This window comes from Lissotriton helveticus, chromosome 5_1 (assembly GCF_964261635.1).
Source record: "Lissotriton helveticus chromosome 5_1, aLisHel1.1, whole genome shotgun sequence".
NCBI lineage: Eukaryota > Metazoa > Chordata > Amphibia > Caudata > Salamandridae > Lissotriton > Lissotriton helveticus.
In genome coordinates this window covers 1,129,406,609-1,129,429,527 of record NC_136065.1, presented here as the reverse complement: position 1 = coordinate 1,129,429,527, position 22,919 = coordinate 1,129,406,609, and the positions used below count along the sequence as shown (strand labels likewise).

Below are 22,919 nucleotides of genomic sequence, written 5' to 3'. Positions count from 1 at the left end.
ACGGATTTCCTATGGAAACTAGGTTCTAACTACATCTACCTACTGGCGACCGCCAGTAGGTAATATATCTATATATATATATATGTATGTGTGTGTGTGTGTGGGGGGGTTTGCGTGTGTGTGTCTATTATAGTAAGTACTACGTAATATTTTATACTAAAGCACATGGCAGACCACAATTTGCACCTCTAACCAGAAGTGGCACTAGGCGTCTTCGAGCAGTATGAAGACCCCTGGTTAGAAATATTTGTGCTAACGCTATGTGTCAGTGTTTACCTGATCAGCTCTCTCTTCAAATCCCCTGTGGTGATGCAGTCTTTGAAGGGCCTCCCCCAAGTCATTTCTGATGCCTCAGTGGGATTTCAACCTGGTCCTGACCTTTTTAATATGTATTTATTTTGAACCTTGTGCAGCTGTCCTCCTCCTACTGATCGAAACTCTTTCTTATCACTATCACTTTGCAGAGCCACATGATTTAACTGCAATTGCTTTCTGTACAATCTTCCTATACGATATTCTTTTTGGATAAATTGGTTCAGAGAACTCAGGCCTCCTTCCTGCCCAGGGTGTTGTTGCCTTTACTTGTTAATATGCTACTCTGCCAGAGTCCTTTGCCCTTCTGCACCACTCAAAAAAGGAGAACTAGTTTTCTTATCTTGACTCCAAGTGAGTGCTGAGCTTTTACATTGATCATACAAAGAACTATTGGATGGACAATCCGCTATTTCCAGGAATTCACTGAGGCAATAAAATGGCTAAGCTGCACACTAGAGGACACTGTCAAGGTGGATAGTCCTCTCCATTAAGATCTACCACGCATGGCAAGGAAGGATCCTCCAGAGGGCTAGTGGGCTCATTCCACTAGAGCCAAAGGCAGCTACGGAGGAGTAGGCACGGATCAGTCCGTTTTGGACATCTGCCCGGCTGTGACTTGGGTTTAGTACACACATTAACAAAACACTGCTGCCTTGAAAGCTAGGTATGGTGGGAGGCTCACTGTGGCTGTTCACTCCTGCAGGACAGCTTCCCTATGTAAGTCCACTCCTCAAATCCTCCACCTTTGGGAGGTATTGCTTTCCCATCTGTTCTAAGCTGAGGACTTTGCAGTTAGAAGTATCCATAAAAAGAACAAGTTATTTACCTTTAATAAAGCTCTTTCTGATAGATACTTTAACTGCTGCAATACCCTCTTAATAATGGGGAGAGGATTAATGGGGAGAGGATGTGGTCTTACGGCTAGAGCGGCTGACCACGATGCTGGGAAACCAGGTTCGAGTCTCGGCGGGGGACGCTGAACATCCTGTGATTCTGGGCAAATCACATAATCTCCCCGTGCCTAACGAAAATCAATGTGCCCTTGTGTAACGCAACTGGTGCTCATGTAAAGCGCTCTGATACCCGAAACCTTCGGGTCAAGTTTGCGCTATATAAAACTCTGTAAAATAAAACAAAACAAAAATAAGGTGCCAAGTTAGATTGGCACATTTGTAACCTGCAATTAGTTTGTAATGCTCTGTGTCTTAGAGCACTGTAGGAGAAAGAATAAGAAACCAATGTCAGCAGGGATGACTTTTATATATTGCTCTGCTTCGTCCAAGGAGCCATAGAGCCACAGAGTACCAGCTACCGGGACACCGGGAGCATTGCTGGACATTTTTCTCCATCCAATGTGGGGCCTGGGGATTATTCTAAAGTGAAGAATCTGCAGCTAGAGAAGACTATCCAACAAAAAGAGCTTTACTGAAGGTAAGTAACTAGTTCTTGTTGTTCTAATGTTCTTTATGGCCTTCTACTGAAGCAATTAAATGTCTTGTACATAGCATATTTCTCCTCTCCTTGTATGATTATTTTTCCACTTTTACCCTATTAGGAGTGCTTCACTTATGTCCTTAAAGGACACATCGCTGTGAGTGCAGCTGTATTCCCAAATGGCACCAAAGGTATGTGTTGCTCGCTTGTTTCATTTTCTCTCTATCTTCCTAACACATAATTATTCACATAACCTGTATCACATCATCAAGAGTTTACCTCTAGCTTCTGTGTACCAAAAATGACCTTGTATTTTGTCACTTAATGTTGCTTCCTATCCAAGCTTATACTGATAGGCAGATATTGGGTCTCCTTTTTAAAAACACAGAAGAGGCAAAAAGTAAAATGTGCATAGACGGTTTACAATGGATCGTAACAAGATGTGTCTTTGTTACCCGTACTTTGAATCATTCCAGCTTTGATAAGTATTTTCACGCTGTTAGTATATTTTGATCTTTTGAATAATGAAATACAAATGGTCCCATGTCCATCAGTTCCTTTATTGGTCGAAACTTACCAGACAGCACAGCTGTCTGGTTGCAAAGACGTATTGGGGCATGCTGAAAGCTTACCTAGGAATGCATTCTGCCCATTGCTTTCCATTAGCTGTGTGTTTTATAACTTCCTTTTGCTGGTTTTGTTTTAGATATTCCAGGTCCTGTAGTTGTACCTTCCCTTGAATGTCGCCTCTTTATCACATTTGAATTTCTCCATGAATTCTTACATGAGTGCTCGCTTTCTGGGAACACTTTTTTGTGAGGCACTCTGTTGTACCCTGTGACACAAGTAGATGCTGGTAGCCATGTAGAGTTCATAAGTACCTTTATTCTCTAGCTGGTCCAAGTACATCCAGATGGTATACAAGTACATCAGATAGGTAGTCCAGGTAAACAGGTGAAGTAGATGTAGGTTATCCTGTAGTCAACCCTTAGTTCCATGTAACAGAAAACCCCACCAAGAGCAGTCTGCCTGCTGCTCAGCCCATCTCTAACTGTCATTTCTCACTCACACAAACACCCAACATTCCATGCATCACAGAATTACCAACATTCTACAGTACACAACCACACTGGCTGATCAGCAGGAAGATAGATAAACAACAAAATATAAGTAAACTATGCAGGGCATAACCCACTCCTTGAGAGCGTTTGTCTTTTCAGCTCTTTACCTTATGTGCAATTTTGCATACTGTATTTATTTGAAAAGATTGCATTTATCTCTGGCACTACGAGTTCATCAATTACGCACGTCTGTGACCATGTTGGAGTTCAGAAGGCGAATGAGTAATAAAGAGCCCTTTATATTTAGTTTTTGTTTTTCACTTGGCACATTTTGTACTTTATAGACAAAGGTAAAATGTCAGGCTATGTCTTATGACAAATTGCTGTTTTTCTTTTAAAAGGGGGTTGGTATTTACTTTTCTCTCACTGACTGCAAAGTGAGAGGATTTTGTGAAATTAACTATGCAACAGAGTTGCTGGGCACAGGGAGCGTGAAAGGAAGGGCTGCAGGAAAGCTAAATATTTATCCAGAAAACATGCTTTTGTGATTAGATGTAAATCTGTTCAGTCGTTTTAGAGGAATTAAGCTTCAAAATGTGTAGACCTCTATTGCTGTGGGACTCTCACGTGAGTCCTACAGGGGAAAAAAGTCAAAATGTGCGTTTTGACTGGCGGGACCGAGCGATGTGATTGACGGCTGCAAACATAAACACCTGTATGCCAATACAGGACTGGTGGACAGAGTTGGGATACCCTGCCTCCCTAGCCGAATTCTAAAACAAATCATTTTAAAATGGCGTCTTGGTCCCGCAGGATTCAGGGCAGACCCAGTGTGGTCCCTCTTGAGTCCAGTGGGACTGGGAGACCCTAAAAATAAATCAACTAATAAGTAGAGCACAGCTTTCAAGCTTTGCTAAGCTCTTTACAGAGAGTTTATGAAGCCCACTTATATAGGCAAGCCCCTGCTATGCTCAGTGCACAGACTGGGCATAGAGCCCACACCCTCCAGAGACCTAAGCTCCAATAATTGGGCAAATCGCTACTATGCAAAGTCTGTGCCACTTCGGGCAACGGGGACCCCATCCCGCAGGGCCTGTCTAAATAATAAAAGGTGAGGGACTGCACGTCCCTTCTTCCTGAAGACCCCATCCTCCATGGCCATTATTTATTAATAATGGGAGGGGACATGCGGCCCCATTTTCCTGAACGTATTTGGGCCCCGGAGACCCTCTATTCAGGGGCCTTACGTGGGTTACCCCGTGCCTACCTGGGGCACTGTTGGGGGTGCCGCCAACTCCCCGCATGCATCCATCCTGTTGTATTTTTCTCTGCTTCCGCCGACAGGGAAACGTATATCTGCTCCCACCCGGAAGAAGCAATTTTAAAGCCCCCGCTGTGTGGGAGCAGACATGCCTTCCCTGCCCATGCTTCTGCTTTCGGGCAAACTACTGTGTCCTGGAAGTGGGCTTCCCGGGGACAGAGTTAGTGATTCCAGCCCTAGGGTATGAGGTTCCTGGGGCCTCTTCAGGCTTGGAAAGGGGGGCCGTGCAACCCCTCCCTTTTAATTCAGACTTGACCCCGGGTGACGGGGTCCCCGGAGACTAATGAAGTTTTGGGTGCTGGGCTGCACACTCCCTCCCCTGTATTTTAAATGTGCCCCAGGGAATTGGGTTGCAGGCTCCTCTTCCCATTAATTGAAGTTTGACCCCTGGGGAATGGGGTTCCTGGGCCTCTTATAGGCTCGGGGAGGAGGGCCATGCACCCCTTTCCCTAATTGAGGAAAATAGATTTTTTTTTCTTTGATGCACAGGAGTCTGTGTCTTTTCTTTTTAATTTTGCCACTTATCCACCGCAATTTTGTGGCAATATCAGGAATAAAAAAACATGTTTGGCCCCAGACTAGGGGATAGGGTATCCCTACCCTGCCCCTTATATCTAATTTTCAAGTTTTCTTCTAGGACTTTGAACTACGATGGATGTCGCCACATCCTTGTTGATATGGTGGTAGCCAATCAGATCTACTCTCGAAATCTGTTTGCCCCAGGGATCCTCCACGGCATGAAAAATACCTTTTTTACCCTTAGTTTCTCAAACTAGTGAACGGATTTACTCCAAATCACAAAAAGCATGCTTTCTGAACCAAGATTTAGCTTTCTGCTAAATTTGATGTAAATCCGTTTTTGCGATATCACTATTCAATTTTCTTATAGAAAAATGAATGGGGAAATCATATTTTGGGACTTCCCCCCTATTTCTAGGCCCCAGCTCGACGGATCACCTTAAAACTCTCCAGGAAGGAGCTGAGGTAGATGAGACTTTTTTGTGGAAAGTTTCATGAAGATTTGTCAAAGGGCCCCAAAGTTATTAGAAACAATATGATATTCTTGTTGAAATGCAGGCCTAACTATAACTGCCTATGGATAGTAAGTATATCTATATGTGTGTGTGTGTGTGTGTGTGTATATATATATATATATATATATATATATATATATATATATATATATATATATATATAATGTGTGTGTATATATATATATATATATATATATATATATATATATATATATATATATATATATATATATAGCAGCTCCGAAAAACACCAAAGCGCCGCACTCCCAGGCGGGTGCTTCCGTTGCGAGGGTGCACTCGCAAATCAAGTACTGCTCCACCTTCCAGTAGCGTATCTCCCGCAGGAAGAAAGGAAGCACTCACGGAGGTACAATTTTCCAATTTATTAAACTATATATATATATACTTGTCGGCTCAACCTTTAAAGTGTTTAGTGTGCAAAGAAAGTAATTTGATTATTTAATAAAGGCTGGTTCCGAGGGTTTACCACCAACTGTATCTTTTCACTTCCATTGTGAAGTTGCTTTTGTTTGTGCTTACCCTAAATCAACGTTATCTTTGGTGTCAGAGTAGCCTTCAAGAGTTCCAATTTCCAATGCTTCAGCTCAGTCCCAATGTTCCCCCATGGTGTTATCTAATGGTTCTTCGCCTAGCTGTCCTTCAACTTCTTATACACCTTCTCCATTTCAACAACTTGTGCTACGTCGGTTTCCTCGGGTTCTCCTCGTGACTGGACAGCTCAATGTCCTTCAGCAATGTTTTTTGCAACTGCGCCATGACAAGATAAGCTCCACCTCTGCTTCTCCTTCGTCTACAGAGTCTTGGGTCGAAACTCTGCACAAGTGTCACACCCATCCGTACTGTGGTCCTTTGCAAGACAAAGTTTGCAAATCACGTGGTTGTCCTTATGTGCTAACTTGTGGTGGCATTTTGGACAGCATCTAAAGGGGGTACGCTCCAACCTGACATACATTCTCCAGTCCTTGTGGAAAATATTTTTCTGACGGTGAGTTCTTTTAAAAAACAGTTGTGTTTTTTCTCAGTGGAAAACTTCTTCCCTTGCCATCAGCGTAAACCCTTAGTTTTCTTTCAAGATTCTCTGTGTTTGGGCGATAACCTCTCAAAAAGGGGGTTATAGAGGGATAGACAAATGGTTGACGACACACACAAAAAAAACTATTCCAGCCTCAACCACTAGACTGTGGAATAATACCCAGCATGTGAATCCAGAAAATATTCATACTACAAAATTGTTTCTCCTTTTCTTTATACTCTGCTCGCTGCACTGTGAACCAGTTTTCAAATTTTCATTGATGATCCTGAAGGTTTGACCTTTGCCTTCTGATCTAGTTGCAGAAAAAAAAAATGGAAGATGGCTTCCACACAGATTGGCTTCCTGGGGGGCATGTCAGATTTCGCGTGGGGCCAGGCATACTACCAAATAGTGGTTGACGCCGCCTATGGATTTAAAAAAAAAACCCCAGACTCAACAATTAGATGGCAAAAAAATGCACAGCATGCGCATCTAGAAAAACTCTAGACACTGCAAACTGAAATAATAGTTCGGACATGCTTGTGGTCATAACCACCAACTTCGCTACTTGATCCAATGAAAAGAATGTCTTTCCTTGAAGTTTGAGCCCTGCTCCAAGAAAGGAAAGGGTACTTGCTGGAAAGGCAGAAGATTTGGCCTCCTTTTTAGGAAGTCCTAGGCAATAGTAGTGCCAACTAGGCATTAGTTGAGTCTTCTGCTTCTTTAATTCTTGATTCTTTTCTATGCAATCCTCAAAGTACGGGAAGACTTGAAAGTCCTACTTGCAGAGAAAAAGCGTGACTTGTGCTAAGCATTTGTGAAGACTCTCTGGGCTAATTTGAAGCCAACTGAAAGAGCCATAATCTGATAATGCTGAACAATACCAAATTACTTGGATATTATGGTTCAAATAGAAAGCGATGTGAAAATACCTGCTCTGAAGGTTTTGGAGCGTCAGGAATTCCCCTTCTTGCAGTATAGTGGTGGCCTACTCAAGTGTGACCATCCTAAAGGGCTGAGACTTCAGGAACTTATTCAGATTCTAAGGTATAAAGTGGGTCTCCAATCACCCATATTTTATTCAACTAGAATGAAACTGGGGTAGAAATCCTGATGGCTCTGTTTTTTGTGACCGTTCTCAATGGCTCAATTGAGGATAAGGTTAAAACCCTCCCATTACAGCCCTTTAAGTTGATGTTGCTAGCAGGTTGGCAGCCAGCATTGCAGCTTTTGCTAAAGCTCCAGGGTGTGGCAGTTCCAACTATCTGTTCCCCAATTATCAGACACAATATTTTTCCATTCTTAGGCCAGGTATGTGCTCTTTGTGAGCTAATCGTCTACTGATAGCTCCTTAATTACTCATCCTCTATTTCTCTCTTAGCTTCTACAGAGCTCACCATGTCCCTCTGAGTAGGAGGAATCTGTGGCTAAGGTTCCGTAGGCAGTTTGGGGCAGAGATTACCATAGCAGTGGTGGAGGTGTTTGCAGAAGTGTGTCCTTACCCAGTCACCAAGGCTGAGTGGCAGACCGCATAAATTGCCATTGGGGCAAAATTAAATTCACCAATTCACTCTCTTTTCCATTATAGGTTGACTGAATTAAGTATATTTAAACCTGTTACATTTGTGGTTCCCTGGGGTATAGTCGTTTCCTGGGAGGATCATAATTCTTGGGGTTGTCATTTCATAATTATCTTCCTCAGTAATCCTAACTAATACTTTGCTATGCGCTCAACCCTCAGTTTTAATGAACTGTGTGCAGTTTTCGATTGATCCTTGCTTTGGAGGATTTCTTCCAAGTCTTCCTCTTCTTCTGTATGCAAACCATGGGTAGGGAGCTAATCTGATACTTAACGGTCTAAGAAGGCTGTGCGAAACTCAGCCGTTCCTCCATAGAGTGCAATTTTGTGAGATCACCAAAATCTAATGTTCATGTTGCAATCAACATCATAGAGGGCAGACGATGCGTAGACTAGAAACAGCCCTCTGGCTCAAAGGGGGTCGTTGTTAAAGCTGTTCCTCTCAAAGGTAACTTCAATGTCAAGGATGTTGGATGGTTTGCCCGCTGATAGGTATTTAGCTTTGGATTTCAGTTTTGCATGAAAGGCACTAAGAATATCTGCAGCAGTAGATTTTCAACCCACATTTCTGTCAACAGAGTAAAAATGGTGGGTGGCCCCATCAAGAGAGGTGACTGTTTTTAGTAGTAGATTTTTCAGGTCCGTCCTTGGAAATTATCTCAAGCACATCCAAATGTTTACATTTTTGTAAAGTTTGTAGAGGAGCACTGCTGGCAGAATCAGGAGTGGCATCTCCAGTGTTGAGGGCATCTTTGTAGTAAAAAGAAAGCCAGGCACCTTAGCGTGTCACAAAGGTTCTTGAAGACAATCTTACAGGTCTCACATAAGCATTTCTAATGCATATAAGTTGCATATAATAGACTAACAATGAATTGACTCAACAAGTGTAAAAGGCCTTGGAGAGGTTGTTCTTCTCCCTCCTAAGAACAGATGCATTTTGACAGACGTTGTGCCAAACAAAAAAAAAAAAGAAGTCCCCAACAACAGAAAAAGAGGTCCCAAATACACTCACTGTGCTGTAGTGGGTGAAGGTGGGTCTTTTTTGGGATGATCAGTGAAACTCTGTCCAGAGACTCCCTCACACTAGACATGAGGTAGAAAATCTGAGCTGCGGTGTCTGGAGAAAGGGTGCTCAGTGCATTCACCTAATTGTTAAAATATTGGGTGCTTTCAAATGAGGTGAATACTCTACTAAAACACTGTTCTTGAGCCTATAGCCTTTATAACGATATGTATTGCTGCCTTAAAAGCCCCAGCCCAACGATGGGGATTAGTTCAAGCATGCAAAAGATCCAGTGGTAGAGAAACAGATTTGTGTGAGAGTTGGATGGTTTAAAAATGGGGTTAGGTAGAGGAAGAGGAAGTTTTTTGTTTGGAACACCACCTTTTGGAGACATATCCATAACAGCACTCATTACCACTCCTCAGACAGACAAATTATTTCTCATCTCCTTTGTCTCCTCAATATTAATTCTATGATCACTCAGCTTGCTTGGCATGACTGTCTGTTGTAATGCCCTAAGATTGCAATGGCCTGGACAGCCTTTACTGTTGTCACTGCTATTGTGCAGATCCTGTTCCCAGATGTCTTGCTTTGGCTTGGAGTACAGAGCAAGATGAAGCCTGGAGCTTTCCCGGTGCTGATGGAGACTGACATTCTCCAATATCGACAGATGAACATTAGACACTCCGATACTGACAAAATTATGTTGCATGCACATTATAGCTGCTGTTGCTTACATGACACAGGAGGAGTGTGATTTGTTAAAATTTCATACGGATGAACTTTCCCTGGGCAATAATCGAAAATTAGCAAAACGCCTGTGATCAGTGTTAACCGATGTTTTAATTAAATTTTTCAAATGTTTACATTATTGTACTCCAAAGACATTGAATATTTCTGTGTTATTCAAAAGTCTAGATGAATTGCTATATATTTTGGATATTCATGATAGTTTTCCTAGTTTTTGCCCACCATACTGTGATTCACAATTACAGAAGTCAACTTTGTAAAGGTTAGTGCCAACCGCAGTACTAGAGTATTTATTTATTATGTTGCTTTGGTGTTTATTAACATCTCAGTGTATACCATAGTTTGTATGATTAACAGTCATAATATTTTTTTCAAAAATGAATTACATTTTAAGGTATTAAAAATTGTGCTGTTACATTATTTAAATATTTCCTATTTAAATTGGCAGGTCATCTACTGGATTCCTTTGCTCGCTCAGCTCTGTGGGAAGCCGGACTGGACTACTTGCATGGCACAGGGCACGGGGTTGGCTCCTTTCTCAATGTCCATGAAGGACCCTGTGGTATCAGCTACAAAACGTTTGCAGATGAGCCACTGGAAGCTGGCATGATTGTTTCTGATGGTAAAACGCTGTTTAAAACTAGATGTGTGCATTTTGGTACATATTATAAGAACCCATTGCACCCCTCTTCTGTAAGTTTTGTGGGTAGTCATTTTGAGTTGTAAAGTATTTGAGTATTTTTCAAGTACCTATTAGAAATCAGTGGATATACAAACTGGTGAGATAGTTTCTTGGCTTTCTCTTACACGAAAGTAATGTTATGGAAGTCATTTGTCGGTGTGCAAGAGACAGTAGTGAGCTATGGTTGACCTGTGTAGAGAATTCCCTTTGGTTGTGTTGTCTCAAATAATGTTCTGACCTTTAAAAAGTCCTGGTTTGCTGAAGTTGAGATGCTTTATGGATTACATAATCCATTGTCTGCCATTTTGTCAAGGGAGGAGTCTTGTGTTGCTTCAGAAATGAAATGAAATCTAGCCAGTTTTCACTGATTGACTCTTCTGTTTTTCTGCCTAGTAATCCATTACAAGGATGGAGTTGAGTTTGTTATGAAAGTAGAGTTAGTACTCTGTTACACTACTATCAGGGACACGTTCTATAGATGTAAGATTACATGTAACCATCTGGAATATCAAAAATGTGCTTTGGTTTTAAGTATAACATGGTCCTCTGAGCTTGTGTTGTATATATCTGTAATGAGCTCAAAATGTGTTGACTTTTAAACTGTAAGGCAACTTCTCTGATTAGATGCTGCATGTAACAAGTGGTAATGGGAGCATCTGGTATATTGCCTTGCATGTCCTCTTGTATTGTATCTAGTAAGATCACAACATTCTCTAAAGTCAGTTTAATGAACCTTTAACAGAGGACATTCCTGTGGTAATTCCAGATGCTCAGGAATGCTTTAGTTACAACTGCATAAAGCATAGGGTAAGAACTGAAGGATGTGGTATTGGAACCCGAAGGTGAGAGACAGATTTTACATAAGAATTTGTGTGAAGCCGCAATCTGAGTGACTTTCATTGGTTTTGGAGCCAGACTAAAGTGATTCATAATCATGCTTGGAAAGTAATCCTTGCCTGTTCCTTTTATAAATGTTTTCTATGTTCTTTGAATGACTATTACTGGATAGATAATTTAATTTTGGAATGCGAAATGCTACCTGCATGGTGTACAGTTATGTTTCTCTACCTTGAGTACTCGACTGCAAGGATCTGGTTTCTTTGATTTTTGCCCCAGCCTCACCCTAACCTAGTGTGTGTGCCTGTCCAGTGCCCGAATTGTACTGGCAGTGGATTACTGCCCTTGCCATTGGCTTCTACGTTGGTGGTGGTAGCATACCATGTTTTGTGAATCCATAGTATTTTCTAGACTATCTGAAAGAGACTATTAGTTATGGATTTCTTACCTTAGAATTACCTCCAGGTGTCAGGCTAGATCCAGAGAATTTTTCGTCAGCAGTACCCCTGCTCGTCGGTAGGTGGTGTCGGTCGACTCTGCGTTCGTCGTTGGGGTTGTGATCGCCAGAATGACGTTGCGGTATCTACTTAGACGCCATCCCTGCGCACTGACGTCAGTTCTTTCTTTTTCCGCGCCAGCCAGCGCAGATCCGAAGAGAGCAGTACCTCTAGTCACTTTTTGACTGTCATTTTTCGACTTTAGTCGACATCTTTTTCAAGTCGTTAGACTCCTGGTGCACAGGAATGTCACATCGGAGAACCGGATTTAAACCTTGTGGCTGTTGTCACAAGTTGATGTTGGTTACAGATCTGCACCTTGTTTGCCTTTGGTGCTTGGAGCACGACCACAACCTGAAGTCGTGCTCCCACTGTCGGGCCATGAATCCGAAGACTTTGCGGGAGCGGTACCAAAAGCTTCTGAAGGCCCGGCAGTAGGCTCCGCACCACTCGAGGTCCCGGTCGAGAGGGAGGTTGCGGGACCGGTCGCAGAGTCACCATCATCACTCCTCTTCGAAGTCTTCATCTTCGGGTAAGTCAAAGCAAAATAAGAAGGCGAAGAAGCACTGTCGCTCTTCGCAGTCTCCCCGTCCTTCGGCCAACGCGGGTTGCGGAAGGTAGTCGTCCGGCTCTGCCCATGGAGCCTGCTGGGTCGGCTCCGAGCTTCCCTCCTTTCCCGGGAGCCTGAGCGACCCCTGCCCAACTTTGTAGTTTTTACGGAGCCGTCCACTCCATCTTTGGGCAGCCCGACTCCGCAGGCCCGCCTTTCGGGCCCCGCTGACTCAGCTGGGGGTTCTAGTCGTTCGATGCTTCGGCCCCGGCGCGGCATGGCCCCCAGGGATCTAGGCCTGGATCACGCCGGTCGACCTTACGACACCTCCGGCGCTGAATCCATTGCAGACACCTCCTCCCCCTCCGATGCCGGTTGTGTCCCCAACCGACGTCGACCCCAGCCTCCCCTCCACGACATGGGCACAGAGCCAGACCGGCGTCAACCAGTACTTTTGTACCTCTGTTCTACCCGGTGTTCTCTATTGCCCTGAGTGGCAAACAGAGGAGGGTGAGGAGGACTGGGAGGGGTCTGTGGACCCTCTGGCAGACCATTTGGAAGAACCGGACTGGAGAGAGGAGTTAGGTGAGGCCAGTGGTCTGAACAATTCTCCGGACTTTGGCATGCTTTCTCCCTCTACCGTGGCTATGGAGGAGGGAGCCACTTATGCTGTGATGATGCGTTGGGTGGCTGAAGCCTTGAAACTTGAGCTTCCTAAGGTGGCGGTCAGGACTAACCTCCTTACTGATGTGCTCAACCAGCAGTGGCCTCTTCAGAGCCCCTGCTGCTGTTCAATGAGGTCCTCACGGACATCCTTCTGGGCACTTGGTCCAATCCCAGCACGGGGGCCCCTGTGGATAGAATGATTGCCCGATGCCACCACCCTAACCCGGGTGACCCCATTTTCCTCTCCCAACACCGTACCCCAGAGAGCTTGGGATTCCAAGCCTCAACTTCCAAGGGCACGTTCCCTACTGCTCCACCTGATCGCAAATCCAAGAAGCTGGATCACCTTGGGAAGATGTTTTCTTCCGCCAGCTTAGGACTGTGGTCGGTGAACACCGCATGTCCGCTACACCCACTCTGTGTGGGACACGGTCATGCAGGTGCTGGCACAGTGCCCGGAAGAGGCCTGGCCCGTGCTTTCCAGTGCAGTTGCTGAGGGTAGAGATGCAGCAAAGTTTGCCATACGATGGGGGCTGAACACCGCCGACTCGCTAGGCAGGATGATTTCAACGTCGGTAGCCCTGAAACGCTACGCCTGGCTGAGATCCACTGGCTTTTCGGGTGATCACCAATCAACTCTTTTGGACATGCCTTTTGATGGCCGTCGCTTGGGCCAGATCCTTGGGCCTCGTCACCACCTCTCGTCCCGCGCAGTCCGCTTTTCGCCCCTTTCGAGGCTACGGAAGGGGTGCCCTAATACATCCCCCACAGAGCCACAGGCCTGCGCAAGCTGCCCAGCCCCTGAGCGGCCTGGACGTGGGATCCATCGTTGTGGTTCTCGGGGCCAGCGGGCAGGCCAGTCCACCAGCGCCCCCTCTGCAGCAGCCTCCAACCAAGCCTTCCTAGTCTGATTTTTCTGGGCCACCAGTTGCCAATGGGCAGCAGGATTCACCATCACCTCCCCCACTGGCACAACATCAGGTCGGACAGGTGGGTTTTGCAGATATTCCGAAGGGCTACTCCATCCCCTTTGAGACTACCCCTCCCTGCATGCCACCTGCTTTCCATCACATGTCGGAGGATCACTTGGCCCTTCTCCGTCAGAAAGTTACGGCTCTCTTGGCCAAGGGAGCTATCGAGCGAGTCCCTGTGCCAGAATTAGGTCCTGGTTGTTAATCCCACTACTTCCTGGAAACCAAGAAGGCCAAAGGCCTGCATCCTATCTTGGATCCCTGGGACGTCAACCGCTTCCTCCGGAAGGAGAAGTTAAAAATGTCATTGGCTCAGGTCCTGTCTGCCCTTGACCCTGGAGACTGGATGGTAGCCTTGGACTTGCAGGACGCCTATTTTCACAACCCCGTCCAGCCTGCCCACCAGCGTTACCGAAGGTTCACGGTAGGCCACGAGCATTTTCAGGTTACTGTGCTCCGCTTTGGCCTTACCAGCTCCCCTCGGGTGTTCACGAAAGTGATGGCAGTGGTCGCAGCTCATCTGCGCTGATCAGGGGTTCCAGTTTTCCCCTATCTCGACTACTGGCTGTTGAAGGCGAGCTCGCCCCAGGCTGTTATCTCCAACCTCCAGACTATGGCGGACCTCCTGCATTCGATGGGGCTCAAAATCAACTTGCCAAAGTCACACCTGATTCCCTTTCAGAAGCCCCTTTTCATCGGGGTGATTCTGGATACAGCGCAGTTTCGGGCTTATCCTCTCGAACATTGAGTCCTGGATATTCAGGCTATGATTCCAATCTTTCAGCCTCTATCCAGGGTTTCGGTCAGAATGACTCTGAGGCTGCTGGGCCTCATGGCCTCCTGCATCATCCTGGTGGATCATGCCAGGTGGCATATGCAGGCTCTGCAGTGGGACCTTAAGCTCCAGTGGGCATAGCATCAGGGGAATCTTTCCGATTGCGTCCAGATCTCAGAGGGCACTACACACCAGTTGCAGTGGTGGCTAACAAACCAGTATTGGGTCAACGGCAGATCTCTCTCCCTTCCCCAACCAGGGTTCACAGTGGTGACAGATGCATCACTTCTGGGGTGGGGCGGTGACATGGAGGAAGTAGAGATCGGCGGAGTCCGGGCTCCACATCAACCTTACTCAGCTTTGGGTGATTCATCTTGCACTGAAGGCATTCCTTCCTTCTGTCAAAGCGAGAGTAGTACAGGTGTTCACGGACAAGACCACCGCCATGTGGTACTGCAACAAGCGGGGTGGGCTCGTGGACCCTATGTCGGAGGCCCTTCGCCTCTGGACATGGCTGGAACATCAGGTCATGTCTCTGGTGGTTCAACACCTGGCAGGTTCACTGAACGCCAGGGTGGACGAACTCAGCCACTGGTGCTTGATCGATCACAAGTGACGTCTTCACTCGGAGGTGGTGTAAGGTCTCTTTCAGCTCTGGCAAGAGCCTTGGTTAGACCTATTCGCCACCGAAGAGAACGGGCAATGTCAGCAGTTCTGCGTGTTGGAATTTCCAAGGCGGCACTCGCTCGGCAACGCTTTTCATCACAAGTGGACTTGTGGTCTTCTATACTCCTTTCTGCCTATACCACTTCTACCCAGAGTGCTGAGAAGATCAAGCGCGACTGGGCCCAAGTCATTCTTGTGGCTTCGGATTGGGCACAAAGAGTCTGGTATCCCGAGCTCTTGAACATGGCCATTGATCCTCCGATCAGACTGCCTCTTTGGGAGTGTTAGATTTGGGGGTCTCTAGTTTGCAGAGGGAGGTACCTTTGACCAAATAGGTACCCTTGCGTCTAGTCAGGGTAAGGGGGTACACTCCTCACATAACCCCTGCTCACCCCCTTGGTAGCTTGGCACGAGCAGACAGGCTTATCTCAGAGGCAGTGTGTAAAGCATTGGTGAACACATACAGTAACCCAGTGACACCACTACAGATGGACACCACACTTGTTGTAGTATAAAAATAAGTATTTTTATATAGACTTAACACAAGACCACAAACGTCAAAAATCCAGAATACTGTACTTTAAAAATGATAGGAATAGTTTAGTTCTCTTTAAATGTAAAATGCGAGACTTCAATGTACCTTTGGATGCGTAATGCTATACAACGAAATGTTGCAGGGAAGCTGATGCTTCGGTTCCTTACAGGCAAAAACGGTGATGCGTCGGGTCCCTACTGCTGCGTAGGGGATGCTTTGGTTTTTCTCCGCGTGGGGAGGTGATGCGTCGGTTTCTTACTGCGCTTCCGTGGCGATGCGACCTTCAGCACCGTGATGCGATGGAGATCCGGTGCAATGAAACAAAATGCTGTCTTCTTCTTGATGCGACAACGATGCATGCACGTCCGACGGCCGTGCGGCGACTCACCGATTCTTCTGAGCCACGACAGGGCCTGCGACATGCTGCTCCGGTGATTCAATGGCGTCTGCTGCGACGGCGACACTCCTCTCCGGTGATGCAATGACAATGGATGTGGCGGCGACACGCTTTTTCGTCTTCAGTCGCGCTTCTAGCTCCCAGCGACATCCAGTCTCTCAGAAGGCCCAGCTCAACAGCAGGCACTTCATTTCCCAGCCAGGGAAGGCAGGGGAGCTGGTTGGTGAAGTCTGTTGTCCCTGAGACTTCAGCAGGAGGCAAGCTCTATCTCAAGCCCTTGGAGATCCTTTACAAGTTGATTTGAAAGTAGCACAAAGTCCTTTCTCCTTTCTTTGGCAGTCAGGCAACCACTGCAGGCCAATCCCCCAAACAGCACTCAGCTTAGGGATAGGCTCCTCCTCAGTTTCTCAGGTTCCCCTCCTCAGCAAAGGTTCTTCTTGTTTCCCAAAAGTGATCTAAAGTTCTTGGGTCTGGGTCCCAATATTTATACTATCAAATCCTTTGTCCTCTGAAGGCAGAGGGTACTGTACCCAGTCCAAACCAGTTCTGTGCAGTCCTGGAGCACATTGTTGACAAGACTCCTTCTTTCCTTTGACAGTGTGGGCCAGGGACATCAGACACACCACAGGAGGTGGAGCCAGCATTGTGGAAGGCAGGCCCAGCCCTATTCGGTCCCGGGTGCAACTCCTCCCACCCATCTACATGCAGAAAGCTCTATTCAGCCCTATGCTGACTCACCCTGTCTCCTGGAACCCCCCAGCCCCTGTCACTCAAACTCCAGACAAGGAATACACAACCTAGCAGAGGCAGGCTTGGACAGTTTAGGCAAGAAAATACCTACTTTCTAAAAGTGGTATTTTCAAACACAGAATGTTAAAACCAACTTCACTAAAAGATGTATTTTATCATTCTGAGTTCAGGCATACTAAACTCGAATTTCTACCTAGTTCCCTGAGTCAGTTAGGATTTAAGATGGTATAATCAAACTGCCCATTCTGGCCTATGGGGAACAGGTAGCCTTGAAATAGTGGAAAACTAAAATGGCTGTAATTCACGATTAGGACATGCCACACACACCAGGGCTTGTCCTACCTTTTACCTACAATGCACCCTGCCCTTGGGACTACCATAAGGGTGACTAATATGCAGAAAAGGGAAGGTTTAGGGACTGGCAAGTGGGTGCACTTACCCAGTCAACATGGCAGTACCAGACTGCACATAGGCTCTGCAATGGCAGACATGAGACACACTTTTACAGGCTGCTTCTATGGTTGGCACAACCAGTGCTGCAAGCCCACCAGCAGCATTTGATTTACCGGCCCTAGGCACCCGCAGTGCACTGTATTAGGGTCTGACAGTAAATCAGATAAGCCAATCATGGAGTCACTAATCCATACATCAATTTCAGGGCTCGACAAATCCACTCGCCCACTCGCATTTGCAAAGGAGAATTGATGAGGACGAGCTATTTTTAGGTCCTACTCGCCCTTTATGGCGAGTATGAAGACAAACTAACTTTTGTCCTCTGTCTTTGAAAACGGAGCAAAAGTTGCAAGATAACAAGATGTAAAGGCATTTTAATTGCTCACAAAGGGATTGAGCAATAAAGATGCCTTTAAATCTTGTCATCTTGTCACTTTTGTTCCGTTTTCAGAGACGGAGGTCAAGTAGGTTGCAGTTAGGTCGAGGGGATTTTCCAAGGTACTACACCTGCAGGACTAATACCATTTTTTGGATTTTTCGAGCCTTAAATTTACAATAGGGAGAGCATATGCACTTTAGCACTGATCAGCAGTGGTAAAGTGCCCAGAGTCATAAAACCAACAAAAACAGGTCAGACAAAATACAGGAGGAATGCAAAAAGTTCAGGGATGACCCTGCAAAAAGGGCCAAGTCCAACAGGGAGGATCTTCTGTCGCAGCAGCAAGTCCTCCACCCGAACCTGTCCAGCCTCCACCTCCTTGCATGGAGACTGAGCGGTGACAGTTGGCAGCTTTCGACCTTCCTCCCGAAATCTGTAATGTGTTCTTGGCAGCCAGGCGGCCCTCCACTAAAACAGTATACGCCTGCAGATGGAACAAATTTGTGGCATGGTGCACAGCAAAGGCGATGGATTTTCTTACTGCCCCCCTTTCAGAGGTTCTCCTCCATTCTTTCTTTGGCCCAGCAGGGCTCTACTCTGGGCACCGTTAAAGGCTATCTTTTGGCCATTTCGTCCTTTCTTCAGCTTCCTGATCAGCCTTCTCTTTTCAAGTCCCCTATTGTAAATCATTTCCTTGAGGACATTACTCGTTTCCTCCTATTGTAATGCCCCAGTGGGACTTGAACCTTGTTCTGACTTACCGTATGTGCGCTCCGTTTGAGCCGCTACATAATTGTCCTCTCACGCTCTCGACCTTAAAGACTGCTTTTCAGGTTGCCATCACCTCTGCTTTCAGGGTGAGTGAGCTTCAGGCTCTTTCTTCTAAGCCTCCTTTCCTTGCTGTTCATCCGGACAACTTGACCTTCTTTTCTTACCAAAGTGGTTATCTCTTTCCACATAGGACAGACCATCACTTTGCCCACCTTTTTTCCACCCCGCATCCTTCTACAGAGGAGGAGATGCTCCACCATCTGAATCTAAAACGTGCACCCTTGTTTTACCTTTACATGTTTTTTGCATTACAAGTTATCCCTTGGTGAAAAAGGAACCTCCGGTAGGGTTGCGCGCTCATTCCACCAGGGCGACGGCAGCCACTACTGCTTTGGGATATGGAGTTCCCCTTCATGACATCTGCCAGGCAGCCACGTGGGCTTCATTGCACACGTTCACTAAATATTACTGCCTGGACAGCCAAGTCCGAAGAGATGGCTTCTTTGGCCGCTCCGTTGTTCAGGACTTCCTGGTATGAACTTGGTTCGCAGACCCACCTCCAGGGTTGGTATTGCTCGGGTATTTATTCTAAGGTAAGGAATCCATAACTAATAGTCTCTTTTAGATGAACAAGTTACTTACCTTTGGTAATGATATATCTGTAAAAGAGATATATTAGTTATGGAATCCTTACCACCCCACCCATCCTCCCCATTCTGCGAACTGACTTCTAGAGTAAGGGACTCCCTTTCAGGGCCCTAGTTTTATGCACCAGTGGTCAGTGTCTTGCATTGCTCTGCGCTTCTGGCTTGGAATGGCGTGTAAAGAACTGACGTCCGCACGCAAGGGCGGCGTCCAAGTAAGTACTGCAGCGTCATTCCGGCGATCACGACGCCAACTACGAACGCGAAGTCGACCAATGCCACCTACTGCAGTGCAGGGGTACTGCTGAAGAAAAATTCTCTTGATCCAGTCGGACACCTGGGGGTAATTCTAAGGAATCCATAACTAATATACGTCTCGTACAGATATATCGTTACGGAAGGTTAGTAACGGGTTCTTTTTGTCTATTAGTCCATTTGTGTAAATGTATTTTTCTTCTCTGGTAAAACCCAGATCCTAGTGTTAACATCCCAAGTGCATGTTATGCTTCGTGTGTGCCAGCAAGATCCATTTTGGATGACCTTGGCCTGGCCCTTAGCACAAGATAGAGGTGAGGTTGTTTCTCAGATATTGAAAGTGTATTGTGGGCATTCCGGAAGCTGGATTGAGGGGGCCTAGTTACGAAAGTGGGTAGACAGAAATTCAGTTAGCCGTTTTGACATCTTCCTGTTGCACTTTAGGTGGTGGGAGTGAAAGGTTGGAATGCATTCTCTGTTGTTCAGGGTTTAATCTTTAGGTGAAGACAGCCTTTTGCCTTTCCCCTTATCAGTCTTCAATGTGGCTGATGAAAGTCAGGTGCAGAAAACACACACCTCTTTTTGTTTCTGCTTAACCTGCTCTTTGATGGAGATCTGTTCGGTTCGGACGTTAATTAAATGTTAGAAAAAATCCAATAAGACACCAACACAGCAAAAGCTAGTGGTGCCTTTTAATCCTCAACACCTTGGGGCTCCTTTCAGAGCCAACAGTACAGACAGCCATGATCCAAAGCTGCCTCCCCAGACCCTACTCCCTCATACTGGAAGAAGCAGCAGTTATATAATAAGCAAACAGGTAAACCAGGGATGCCTATATAGACAACAATAATGGACAGGCGCACAGGAGATTCTGGTACAGTGACTTTCACACCAATATTTACTCCCCTTCTCCTCACTCGCGATCACACAACACCTGTTGGGGGTAGACTGTAGGATGTCTATCCCTCTGGCAGGAAATCACATTAGACAAGTGGGTATTAGCAGTGGTTTATTATGGCTACTGCTTAGAATTTCTTACAACCTCTCACAACATCGTGCCCCACAAATGCACCCTTAGCAGCAGTGGGTATAGGGTAGTAAGAGTTTTTAGAGTTTAGCACTGGTGAGAGGTATTGGGTGGTGAGGGTGTTTTTAGGGTTTGGGGGAGTGGTATTGGGTGGTAAGGGTGTGTGTATGGGTAGGTAAGTGTATAGGATAGTAATGTTGTTTTAGGGTAATGGAGTATAGGTGGGTAAGGGTGATTTTAGGCTTCAGGGGTGGGTAAGAGTATTGGGTGGAAAGGGTTTGTTTAGGGTACGTAAGGATATAGAGTGGTAAGAGAATTTTAGGGTTTAGGGGTGGATAGTGGAATTGTATGTCAAGTTGTTTTTAAGCTCTAGGGGTGGATAAGGATATACTGTGGTAAAGTCAAACAAAAAAAAGGAGGGAGGTAAAAATTATTTGTGATGTAAAAACATTGCATGTTAAATGATGCATGGTAAAGACGTGTTGTATTGTACCAGTCCGGCTCTGGGTTAGCGTTTGAGAGTGCCTCCACCAGGCTTTTTCGACCCTTCCATTTCCGGAGTCCTGGACCAATCTTCATGGCTCTTTTCTCACACTTAATTGATGTTCTAATATCATCAAATCAGGTGCTCCATTTGGCATCCTCCAGCACCAAGTAGGGCCTCTACTGGACCTTCCGTCCCTCGTCTCCAGTTCCTTACAATTGAGAGTGCAAGCTCAGGGATGTGAAGGATGCCTTTCCAATGCTGTCCCTAATGTCACTCCAAATACCCATAGACTGACTATCATCAAGTCTGCAACCTCTGCCTCTCGTCTGAGCACACCAAGACTATGTGCAAAGCCTGCCTCACCTTTCGGTTCGAATAAGACTCTTTGTTACTGGAGCAAATAGAGGTGGGCTCATCGAAGAATGCAGAAGAGAAACGAAAATGACACCCCAAACATCATCTAGGCGTGGCACGTCGAGGTGAAGGACAAAGCTGGCCCTGCCAGGGCCCAGCTGCTGCAGTCCAGTCTGGAGGTGAGCTCGCCCTTCAAATCCAAAGGAGAGCCCCAAAAAGATCCACAGGAAACATAAGGACAGGGGTGCTTGCCCCTATCCACCTCCTCCTCCCTCACTGCTGCCACCATATGTGCCACCTTCCACAGCTTCACTAGTGGGATCACAGCACTCATCCTATGGCGAGGGCAGTCCAGATTATCCAAATGAACCCTATGATGCTATTTATGATCAAGAACCGAGGAATGACCCATGGGACGACTAATATGTTGATTCCCTAGGCAACACAGACCCTTATTTGTACCCAGGAAAACCTTCCCCACCTAATGATACCACCTCCTACCATGATGTTATACAGAGGGCAGCTACTTTCCATAAAGTAAACATGCATATTGTCCAGGAGAAATGGAAACTCTCAAACACAGCACACCCTACAGTCCCTCCCTATGCTCAAGGGGAATATTTCAAAACAGCACCCTAAACCTTCCAAGTGCCAGTCTAGACTAGGGTCATCACACCAAGGGTTAATAAAATGTACAAAACCCTTACTTAACGACCCCTCCCCTCTTATATCATTTGCCATGTTCCACCGTGCTCCTTAGTGGTCCATATGGCCTGAAAACACTGTTTCAACCGCAAGTTGATTGGATGCTTGAGAAATAAAACATTTTTTTTTAAAACAGTACTTAGACACAGTAAAGGAGATGGGTGCCCTTCAAACTCATCCTCCCTGGGATCCTTTCACATCGCACAGTATAGGGGAGGCAGACAAACCACTTACCCATGCTTTTCTGCCCCCTACCAGAGTCAAAAGCAACACTACCAGCAGCAGCAAGCATGCGTTACTCACTGGTGACTACAGAATTTAAAATACCAGACGAAGGGCCAAAGCAGGTGAGGCTAAAGGAGCCATCTCCTTTAAACAGCGACTTTCTTGCATTTTCCTCCAGGCACACTTTCCCTGTCAGCAGAAGACTACAGGAGGTTTTCCCATGTTGGGAAGAGATTATCTCTGACCAGTGGGTCCTCTGTCATTCAGAATGGTTATTGTCTGGATTGCATTTCAACCCCAACAAACATACCACACTGCAAGCACGCCCTGCCCGCAGAACACCTGTGCCTACTTCAAGAGGTTCAGGCGCTTATCTTCAAAGGAGCAATAGCAACAGTATCATGGCAACTTTGAGGCAAAGCGATGTACTCCCTAGACTTTCTCATCCCCAAGAAAGATGGGTCTCTAAGTCTAGTACTCTTCAGGCTCCTAAACAGGTGCATGCTCTCAGAGCATTTCTACATAGTCACTCTGCAGGATGTCATCCCTTTGTTGCATCAAGATTACTTAATGATTTTCACCTACCCATCCATCCTTCCCATCACTTGTGCCCGCACTTTGTAGTAAGTGGTCAACATGATCTATTCAGTGTTGCCATTCAGGGTCACCATTGCCCCCCGAATATTCACAAAATGTCATGTCATGATTGATGCTCATCTCAGAAGCAAACAGCAGTGCCTCCATCACACTCAGACCACCATCT

At 46.0% G+C, this 22,919-nt stretch overlaps 1 protein-coding gene across 1 annotated transcript in view; it reads left to right on the top strand.

Moving 5' to 3' along the window:
• XPNPEP1 (X-prolyl aminopeptidase 1) overlaps positions 1–22,919 on the top strand; it is a 410,780-nt gene that overhangs the window by 352,144 nt on the left and 35,717 nt on the right. Inside the window, exons 18-19 of the mRNA XM_078643742.1 lie at positions 1,871–1,940; positions 9,979–10,152. Coding sequence (XP_078499868.1) covers positions 1,871–1,940; positions 9,979–10,152 — 244 coding nt within the window. The remainder of the gene's footprint in view (positions 1–1,870; positions 1,941–9,978; positions 10,153–22,919) is intronic.